The 11415-nt window shown below is 38.9% G+C and overlaps 1 protein-coding gene and 1 long non-coding RNA gene across 2 annotated transcripts; one reads left to right on the forward strand and one right to left on the reverse strand.

The window, feature by feature from the left end:
* Window positions 1-2250: 2250 nt before the first annotated feature.
* LOC143405187 (uncharacterized) lies at window positions 2251-10775 on the forward strand. The gene is made up of 2 exons (XR_013091989.1): window positions 2251-9078; window positions 10653-10775. It is a non-coding gene; the product is annotated as an uncharacterized LOC143405187 (long non-coding RNA).
* Window positions 10776-10787: 12 nt separating this feature from the next.
* Window positions 10788-11368, reverse strand: LOC143405186 (ADP-ribosylation factor-like protein 4D; the record flags this gene model as incomplete). Its single annotated transcript, XM_076863566.1, has 1 exon — window positions 10788-11368. A coding segment is annotated over one exon (498 nt), but the record flags the coding sequence as incomplete, so codon positions are not given.
* Between the last annotated feature and the right edge of the window lie 47 nt (window positions 11369-11415).

Consider the following 11415-nt stretch of genomic DNA (forward strand, 5'->3'; position numbering starts at 1 on the left):
GGAATTGAGGAGTTCTGGCTAATGAGGAGAAAGGGAGAGTAAAGTCACATGAGGAGCAGGTGACTGGGAGAGGGATAGAACCTGGAGCAACAGTGGTGTGGCTAGAAATGAGTTCCCTGACATGGTATCTCAAAGTGACCCCAGGGTGGGAAAGGACTTTGGGGAAGAATATCTAGAAAGCAGGAAGAGCCTTCACAGACTAGATTCATTGGTAGCTCTGGTCTTTACATCTGTAATTCTTTCTACCTGGGATGCTCTTTGCCTGGAAAACTCTTATTCATCCTTTTAAATCCAGATGAGTTATAAGTTTCTCTATGAAACCTTCTCCAATTTAGTTCCCATTGTAGGCTTCCACAGCTCTTCACTGATACCCCATTCTGACACTTGCTAAACACAATGCATTGTCATTTCTTTGGTCTTCTCTTCCCAGACTATAGGTGGATTTCTTGGGGGCAAACTCAATGCTTTTTGTATCCTGGGTACATAATACTATGCCTGAAATATAATAAGTGATTATTAAATGAATGATGAATGAAATATGATAAGGGGAAAAGGGCAGAAGGTGATAGTGGGAAAAGGGATGACGTTTTGAAATATTTAAATTAAGATACTGAGATATTCTAGTTATTGGTGGAAGAGATGAGGCTATCCTTGGAAACTTTTAGAAGATGCTATATATGGAAGGAGGAGATATAAATCACATATGAGGAGGAATTATAATTGTTAACTGAGAAAAGCTATAGAAGAAGAATGCAGAGAAAAGTAGGTGGAATGTTAGATTAAGTTGAAAACCTGAGCCTACTGAGAACCTCAAGTTCAGGGAGTCTTTCTGATTTTCTGGAAACCTAGCAGTCACATTTTATGATATGATCATACAATACAATTACAATGACCTTACACACTCAAGATTGATTCTTTTCATAGACGTCAACGTAAGGGTGGATGCTGTATTCTTGGGTTGCATGATGCATGAACATAAGAGTTTTGTGGCATTTTTTCTGGAGGCTGATCTTATGGCTGAGTCAATGGCAAATGGTCACATTTCTAATTATTTTTCCCCTATTTTAGGAAAATTAAAGTTATATGGGCTATCATGCTGCTTTAATTTTTACTCTATCTCAACCATTTCAGAGTGTACCCTTTCTCACTGGTTTGCAACCCAAACTTCTCCATTGGCCTCCTGCACCCCCACCCCACCAGCCATTTGACTATGTCTGGAGTTTTTGATGGTCCCAACTGGAGGAATGCTGCTGATATCTACTGGGTAGAGACCAGAAATGCTACTAAACATCCTGAGATTTACAGGAAAAACTTCAAAGTAGCAAAGAATTATCAAGCCCAATATGTCAATAGTGCCAAAGTTGAGAAATCCTGCAAAGTTTAATCCTTAATTAGCAGCACAGGATGGCAATTATTTGGCTGGCTTGCTTCAAGATCTTGTGGAAGAGATGGGGTTATCCTTGGAAACAATAGTTCCTCCCAATTCTGAAATGTGGGAGGGAGCCAGAAGATTCCTTTAGAAATCTTAAGCAGCTGAAGAGCTTGTTCCTTGCATTGTACCAAAATAGTCACAAGACGGTGCCAAGAGATTCCTTTTGGAAACCTAAGCATGCTGTTCTTGGTTTGGTCATTTAAATTATGCTAAAATAATACTTCAGTTAATATATTTAATTGGAACACTACAATTCATGAGTTCAAGTGCAAATGTTTCAATTTAAACATAGATCAATTTTTTTTCACAGTTCTAATTCTCACAGAAGGATCTTGGAGAGAAAATTTCTATCTCTATTAATCTAAAAATTAAATGAGAATTTTTTTTTTTTTTAATCAGTTGGCTGGTGGTAAGTTGGTAGTCCTATTCTATAGAAAGGATGAGGTTCTTGGGATGTGCTGCAAAGAGTCCCTGTGTTGAGGGATTACTGTGAAGAGAGCTGCCTCATTACAAGTTTATACCTGAGCAGATGCGAGACAGTGCTAGAAGTAGGGTTTCTCTGGAGTCCTGGGCTTTGTTCAAAGAAGAACTCAAAAACGTGATTTTAGATGACAAAATTAAGTAACAATTAAGTAATTTGGCAGGGCGTGGCTTGGGAGGCTGAAGTAGAAGGAACCTGAGTTCAAAGCCAGCTTCAGCAACTTAGAGGCCCTAAGCAACTCAGTGAGGCCTTATATTTAAATAAAATATAAAAAAAGGTTGGGAATGTAGTTCATTGGTTAAGTGCCCCTGGGTTCAATCCTGGATACCAAAAAAAAAAAAAAAAAAAAAAAATCAAGTAACTTATAGGGCCATTCATTCCCCAAACCTCTCTTTTTCCAGTTTGTCTCTCATCCTGGGCCTAATTCTTGGGGACTGAGGGCAGAGCCTAAGGAGGCTGCACCTCACTGCACCTTTCCACCAGCCAACCTGCCTCCAACAGGTGCAAAAGAGCCAGGCTGAGAAATACATGTTATAGTGTATAACTATAACTGTTAACAGCCACAGAGAAAAGAAACCTGGGGTCTTTCAGACATCCTAATAGGCCCATTTGAATAGTGATAATTCCCTTGTAATTATTGTTTCTATTTATTGCACTTTCTTATGCTTGTCTTTACATACAAAATAGGTTTAAGAACAAAATTAAAGTAAGAAACAGCCCTAAAGCTTGGACCAAAGAATCCCAAGTTTGTCACATCCGAATTTCTGAGAAACTTGACAGAGAAGAGGGAGGGAGGAGAAAAGAAGGCAGGCAGGTGGGAGTGGGAGGAACCAGGAGGGAGCCTGGGCCAGGCAGGTCTAGTGCCTCCCATCTGAACTCACCTGTTCTCAAAATAACCAGCTTGGTGTTTTTACCTTCATTTGATGGGTTAACTGAGAACTTGAGAAGTAACTTTTTCAAGGTCACACAATTAGTAAGGGGAGGAACCAGGAGTCCACCAGATAGCTAAGAAATGCCAAATATGTGGAATTTTAATAAACGCTAACCATCCATAACTTTTAGCACTTGCTCTGTGTGGTTGCTGTCAGAGGAATATTTGGAAAACAGGTTATTTGCTCTCCTGGCTTTGACTAAAGGGCAATGACCACAGATGACATAGATGGGATGCAGGCTCTTCCCAGGGCGAGGGACTCCCACCCTCCCTCACGAGGCCCTGTGGTTGCCAGACAGCCAGACCAGGCTGGAAGATGTAGCTACAAGGCTCTGGCCTGTCTAGTAAAACCTGCCTGGCTTCCTCCAGTACAGTAGTTTCCCTCTCCTGTTTATTGAGATGCCATAAAAAGAAAAGTGCTTGTAAACAACTTGAGCAGCATGAACAATCTAATTAAAATAATTAAAATAATAGCTTGTGAAAAAAAAGTAAGTAAAACTAATTATTATAGAGTAGCTGTGTGGGAGGATGAAAATTGCTGACATTCTTTAAGTCTAAGGAGTTCTATTTGGCAGGGAAAGCATAGGCGTTTGAACAGATCCCTTCTGAGGATACCCCCACCCTGGCCCAACCTGGATTTAACCTCTCCTACTTCTCATCTTGCTTTTTAATTTCCTTCTTGGCCACAACAACATGCTGGTGACCCTGCAGTGGTTCTCAGATGGTCCCTTTTAGACAAGCTTTCAACTTTTTTTTTTTTCTTTGAACTCAGAGAATTATGAATGTTTAGAATCTGAGACCATTAGAACTGAAAGAACCCATAGACCCCTTAGGGAAAGGATCTCTAGGATGCATGATACCTTTGCAAAACTGGATGCTTAGCCAGCCCCCACCACCACCCCTACTGTCCCCCCTCGCCATACCTTTTATTTTTGTTTTTAGCTACAGTCTCTCCCTTTAATGTCCCACTATTTCTCCTGCTATGCCTGGGGGCCTAGAGAATAATAAAAATGCTTCTTCCAAGTATTTGAAGACAATGATGGCAGCTCTTGTCCAGTTCCAAGGCCAAACCTGCTAGGTGTCCCACCCACAGGAGTACCCGGTGGAAAGGTATCACAGTTTACCTAAGCCCCAGGGTGTTTACCTGAGATGGGCAAGTACAGCCCTGCAGAGGGGAGGGCCTGAATCTTCATTGAGAGGAGTCACAATCACAGATGAGAGGAAATGGGGTAAACATCAGCCTAAGTACAGAACAGGACCAGAAGGACATCAAACAGTACATATTAGTTCACAGTAGAGAAACAGGTGGAGAATCAGAAAGGCAGTTCAGAGCTAAGACCATGGACAGTAAGTTTGTTTTGTTCTCTTTCTCTCAGTGCAAGGTATCAAACCCAGGGCCTTACACATGCCAGACAAGCACTCTACCACTGAGCTATGCCCCCAGTCCATAAATTTTTATAGGACCAGATACTCTCAACTAAGCAGATACCTGGCAGTTTTTCAATATCTATCATATGACAGGCTTTTGCAGCTGCCTTTATAATCCACTCTAGAATCTTTTTTAATCATCTCACTGAATAAGTGGCTAGTTGATAGAATGCATCTAAACTTTTGGGTAACAGAGCATCTGAGGTGCTCGGAAATGTATACCTGAAAATGAAGCTGACTTGTTTTTTGCTTAGGAAAAAAACACATAAGTGAAACTTCTTTTTTATGAAAATATAATTTAATATAGAATGGAGTTACATCAAACTATAGCACAGCACAACAAAAAACTTAAAACAAAATATTAGAGATTCCTATACTTAAAGCTCACTGGGTCATACTTAGTCACTTACTGGCTGTCTTTGTGAGTATCCTTGACAACATTTACACCTTACTTCACTGCCCTGAGCAACCCTTTCTCTTTTCCTCACTTCCCTTCTGACCATTAGCCTTCAATTCTTTTTACTTTTCTCCTACAAGTTACTTTATCATCTTTTGCATCCAAGGTCTTTTACTAAACAAAGGATAGCCCTCTCTCTGAACAATTCTACTTCCATCTTTAAAATTAATATTACACTTTTTCTGTACCATTCTTATAAAATTTTAGATTTTAGTTCTAATATTAAAATTAATGCAGAAGAGGTATTGATAATTGAGTCCAAAGAAGGAATTGATGTGTTTTATAGGGTCCTTACCATCACTGTCAATCTTTTCATATATGATTTCTGCTTATAGTCATTCAACAATATTTATGGAGTTCCACTCAGTCCTAAGAAATAAATTGTTTGGGGAGATTTTAAAGAAAAAGAAAATTAACTTCTACTCCTAGCTTTTAACTTCTTGAGAGAAAAAGTAGAGAAAGATCACCCAATGTCTATAGCCACACTGACTCTGGCTGATTAGGTATCTAGGTGAGGAAGCTTTGAGGACCTCCACCTCATTCAGGTGGGGTGAGAAACATATTTATCCAGAGAAATGTCAGGGGAAAATGCAAAAGGGAGTGGGAATGGAAGAAGATAATTTGGTGGTTTCAGACACATTTCAGTGACTTTCAACAAATACTTGCTTATGTGATATGAATGAAAAGGCAAGGATGTGAGATTTTTCAAAAGACAATTGGAAATTCCAACCTCAGAAAGGAGTCAAGGAATGACCTGCAAAGAAATGATAAACCATGGGCTCTAATGAGGCTACCCAGAGAAAAAGTACAGTGTGAGCAACTGAGCAGGCTAAGTCTAGAATTCTTGAAGATACTTACAAAAACTGTTTAAGAGTGCATGTGAGTTTACACACACACACATACACACACACAACACACACACACACATACACATACACACACAAAAAGCTAAAGAGCAATCAAAAAGGAGAGTGCCTCTCACCAAAGACAAAATCAGAATCACAAGAAACTAGAAAAGAATAAGATGAGGAACTTTCTTTTTGGGTGATCATCAAACCAGTCATAAAATTAGAGTTTAGTTTTTGTGGGGAAGACCAAAAAAAATCAGCGGTTCTGACTTTGAAGGAAGACACAAAGCTGGGAAGGACTGAAGTACCTCCAGAGACTGAGGGGAAGCAGCGGTGGAGGAGGAGTCACTGCAGCCTGGAAAGAGGTATGCACTCGCCCAGGAAACAGTGTCCTGCTGGAGCCTCAGGGATCCCGTCAATCCATAGTGCCAGAGATAAATGTTAGCCTTAGAAAGGAGTAGAGGAACGCCGCTCTCAGAAACAGGAGAGGAGGCTAGGCTAAGAAGAAAGCAAGGCTGTTTCCAGTGGAGAAAAAGGAAATGGAGAATGAAATTGAACTTTCTACCATCTCTCAGAGTGAAAGAACCAGAAGGAACTGTGGTCTTTGGAAAATGTAAAGGGGCTTGATAAAGCTAAGAAAGTCAGACAGGCATAACTCAGGAATTTAGAAAAGGTGTGCACTCTTGTCCTCATGATTCATTCACTGAGAGAATATTGGAGTTTTTATTTTTCTAAGTGCTTATACGCATATTAATTAACACTAGCTCACTTAACTCAGAACGATCCTTAAGGAAGCTTTATTAAAATCCCAATTTTGAGATCAGGAAACCAAAATACAGAGATGAAAAAAAAAAGATGCAATTTGTCTTTGCATTGCCTTTCCTATGGAGTTAGACAAACCAAGGTTGTTTCACTCCAAAACTGTCTCCCATTCTAGAATACCTTATCTTTCCCATTGCTTCTTACCAAATTCATGCTCTCTCTGTTCATGATTCCTTACTCTGATTTGCTATTTCTGGTCTGGGCTGTCTCAGAGGACCTTCCAATATTAGAAATACCCTTTCTGGGGCTGGGGATTTAGCTCAGTGGTAGAGTGTTTGCCTGGCATACATGAGGCCCTGGGTTCAATCCCCAATTTGCAAAAAAAAAAAGAGAAAGAAATGCACTATCTTAAAAGCAAAATTTTCACGAAGGATTACATTAATCATTAAGGATTACTTCACGTGTATCTTTTCTGAGATGGCCTCTTTTCAGATAGGCCTGAGATAGATATTCTCTTGCTCATACCCTGCACAATGCAAATGTGGAGGACACTACTTAAGTTTTTCTGTCATTGGCTTCCCAAGCACGTGGGTACCTTTGTGTCTACACTGATGTCAGCTCCTTAAGAATGTTAGAACTTCAGGGAGGGAAAAGGCAGTTTAATCTTCCTTATCAGCCTTATTTTCATGATGTTAGTTAACAAATACCCTTTGCAGTTTTCAAAACCCTGTTCTTGAGAAAATCCAATTCTCTGTATTCACACCTGTAGCTGACTTCGGCTGTAGATACTCCTCCTTCAAAGCAAAAAAAGAAAAAAAAAATAGGTGCAAACTCTATTGAGAGTTTGGAGATATGACAGTAGAAAAAAGATGACCTTGCAGAGAAAGGGCCCATTCAGTAGCTTCCATTTCTTAAATGAAAAATGAAGAACTATGGCAAAAATGAGGATGTAAGAATGTAAAGCAGAAAGTGTCAGAAGGACAGGATGTGAGGATCAAAAATTTGAGGAAATAAGAGATTGAAGGTCATTACTGTGAAGAATGAGAAGGCTATGTTACAAAAGAAACAAGATATTTGGGCCCTATGAATACTAATTTAGGGCTATGAATTCATAGGATATCAATTTCTGAAATTTACTGGGCATCATAATAGCTCAGAATTGAGCACACAAGCCCTGACACATGCCTATAATCCCAGCAGCTTGGGAGGATGAAGCAGAAGAATCACAAGTTCAAAGCTAGCCTGAGCATAGTGAGGTCCTAAAGCAAATTATGAAGACTCTGTCTATAAATAAAAAATAAAAAAGCATTGAGCACACCAGTCTTATAGAGTTGTAATGGAGCATTACATCACACCTTCTGTCAGAATACCCATATGCCAACCTCCACTCTGATGTGGCATACAGACATCCTAATGCACTCTCACAGAGGCTCTGTGTCTCTTTGTAACACTTAGTACACATGGCTGATACATGACAGAGCTATAAGACAGAAGGAGTCAGGATCCTGTGGACAATGGAAACTTCATGTCAGACCTGATATACATAGATTTGTGTGTAACAGAAACAAACTCAGATCTTAAGTCACAAGTATTTTCACGTTTTCTGCCTCCCACAGTTGATCCTAACTAACCAGCAAAAAATCTCCAATTAACTAAAAAGAATAACATAGCCACAAAAGTACTCATGTTAAACCACAGTCAAAATGACTACAAATAAAGGGTTTAAATGGTGAGTAATATCGATGTTAAAATAACTTTAATTCTTTATGGAATTAATATATTAGAAATTTTTTTACTAATTTTATAAATATAGGGTAATGATATTTATAATAAGGAATTTCATAAAAATGATAAATGAAGACATGAATAATTGCACAGATTGCCTCAGCATTTTCTTTATCCAACATTTATTGAGTACTATACCATGCTAAACAGTATGTTGGCTGCCAGGGATATGAAGATAAAACAAGGAGTCCCTACCATTGAGGAGTTCACAGAGACATAAACAGATGATTTTATGTATTCTAATTTCCAGTATTATTTATTTATTTCTGAACATAAGTAGTTGATTAAGCAAATGGACAATTTTTTTTTCTTTTTTTTTTTTTTAACCTGTAGAAAAGAAATCAACTTTGGTAGAGAAAAGGGCTAACTGTAATTTGTCTCTCTGAGCAGTAGAGGGCAACAGAACATCAAAGTGACAGCTTGAGTAAGCCTCTGTGGACAATGATGTAGGCCTTTTTCTATAAAAGCAATTTATTCAACTAAGTGTTTTTTTCCCCAGACTCAATAACATATATTTAACTATGAATATACAAATTGCACAAATTCATTCTGAATAAAATACATTCATGACTTGACAAAAATAACAATTTTGTGGGGCTGGGGTTGTAGCTCAGTGGTAGAGCACTTGCCTAGCATGTGTGAGGCATCTGGTTCAACTCTCATCACCACATATAAATAAATAAAATAAAAGTTCACTGGCAACTAAAAAATATTTTTTAAAAATAATTTTAATTTATTCCTGTGGCATTTATCATTTTTTAATTTTTTCTCCATGTTATAAAATCATGAAAATTCATCATTCAAGAAAATACATTTAATCTGTTTTTTTTTCTCATAAATATTGTAGATCACTTCTTTCTTATTGGTGTCTTCCCAAGATTAATTAATAAAACACAATGTGGTCACCAGCTGTGGGTTTTGACAGAAGAATTAAAAAATTTCTTCAAATTACTTGTGAGTAGCATCTCTTTGCATCATAAAATTTGACAACCTTCATTTATGTCATCTCCTTTGACTATAATTCATATAAAAATATTCATGTGATCAAAGCTTTTTAAATTGCACTAAAGCATTTTATATTAATCCACGGTGTGTTTTCTATGAAAAAGAAGGGGAAAATGGCTTTTCTTCATCATGTTTTGTTTAAGATTACTGTGGAAATGCTCCTCTAGGTGCCAGTGAATAAGTTAACTCTCATTTGGAAAGTTATCAGCTGGCAGTTATTTGTGGAGCTCCAGTAAATGCTCAACTTATAAGTATTCACAGAAGGAAATATTTTAAATTTGAGCTAGGGCAGTTTCCTAGGATTTCTGTAACAAATTACCAGAAACCCCATGACTTAAGACAATAGAAAATTACTCTGTCCTAGTTCAGGAGGCAGAAAATCAAAATAAAGGTGTTGGCAGAGTGTGTTCCTTCTAAAGGCTCAGAGGAGATTCTGTTCCTAGCCCCTTTTCTAACTTGTGGTGGCTGCCAGCAATCCTTGTTTTTGACTTTTAACTGCATCACTTTAATCCCTGCCTTTGTCATAAGAGGTATTCACCCTATATGTGTCTCTGGGTCTTCCTGTGACCTTCTTATAAGGTCATCAATCATTGGATTTGGGGGCACATTCTAATCCTGTATGGCCTCATCTTAACTAATTACATTTGCAAAGACCTTATTTCTAAACAAGATCATATTCTGAGGTTCCAATGGACATGAATTTTGCAGATTCCTTTTTCAATCCACTACAAATAGTAAGGCTATTTTGTATGTCTTCAAAAAAAAATATTTAAAAGGAAGAAAAGTATTTTCTCTATGGAAATGAGTACCACATATATTCTATCAAAATAGATACATACCAAAATGTACTCAACTAAATTTTTTAATTTACTTTATTTTCATATTCATGTTATTTATGTTATCTTGTACAGGAGTTTTGAAGTGTATAATAAAATAACCCATTCATTATACACTAAGTATAACATAATATGTATGCTGATCATTGTCAACAAATAGTGTGTACATTTTATTAACCCTGTAGAATTAATAAATAAAGGAAGATATAGTAAAATCTTACTATAAGTAGAGTCCAAAAAGTTCTATTATGTAAGAATTATGGCCACATTATTGCAAGGTTAAAAAAAAAACAAATTTCTCAAGTAGATTTCCAGTTAATGTGCATTTTTTTTAGAGGCATCAATCTTTAATAACTTACAGGCAAATGCTAAAAAATAGTTAATAATACAGAGAACACACATGGCTTATAAAAAGGATTGTGGATATACAAATGTGAGGGAGAGATCTTGGTATTTTCACACAGACACAAAAAATAAAGACTATTATGACTGGCATTTCTATAAAAGCAGCTGGGGAACCCTCCAGCTGGAAGAAGGGAGAATGGGAAGATAGTTCTCATTCATCCTAAATGCATTCTCAGAACCTTCTACCCCCCATAAAATACATCCAAACAATAAGCTAGAGAAGGAAAACAAGAAACAAGCCCGAGGTAGAGTCAGCATTTACATTTGTCTCCAATCTTGCAGCCCCTACTTCTCCAGAGGAGAGAATAAAGGAGATATGTGCAAAAACAGCTCCTCTCCCATCCCGTCCCCCAGTGTGGCACCAAAACAGGACCCCCTTGATCCTCGGTCCTTCATTAAGGTGCACAGATCCTGCACTCTGGGCTGACCAAGAGGTCACAGGCCCTGCCTGGCTATCCAAGTGTACAGACCCCTAGTACATGGGGAGGAACAGCCTCAGGTCACCGTCTCTTCTTGCTTGCCCGGGCCACCTTCTTCCTCTTGAGGATCATCTCATACAAGCGCTCAAGGCCTGGCTGCAAGCCCAGCCCATCCACAGCACTGCAGCCCTGCACGTGGGTGAGCGTGGCAGCTGCCAGCTCACGGACTGCCAGCCTCTTCTCCACCTCTGCTGTGCTGAGTGCCCCAGGCTGGTCCTGCTTGTTGGCCAGCACCAGGACGGGAACGCCCTGGTTGTCTGAAGCCCGACTGATTCGATGCAACTCCACCTTGGCCTCTTCTAGTCGCTCAGTCTCTGCAGCATCTACTACAAACACCAGTCCATCTGTCCGGCGGGTGTAGGAGCGCCAAAGTGGTCGCAGCTTCTCCTGACCCCCAACATCCCATACTTGGAAGGTGATTCCGCGGGAGCCCCCCAAGGGCACCCGGATCTTCTCAGTGTTGAAACCTTTTGTGGGGACCGTCTGAACAAACTCCTTGAACTTGAGGCGGTAAAGGAGGGAGGTTGTGCATTTTAATTTATGTTTACATTTATAAAATGTATAAG

This window comes from Callospermophilus lateralis, chromosome 7, assembly GCF_048772815.1.
Source record: "Callospermophilus lateralis isolate mCalLat2 chromosome 7, mCalLat2.hap1, whole genome shotgun sequence".
In the NCBI taxonomy this organism is placed as follows: domain Eukaryota; kingdom Metazoa; phylum Chordata; class Mammalia; order Rodentia; family Sciuridae; genus Callospermophilus; species Callospermophilus lateralis.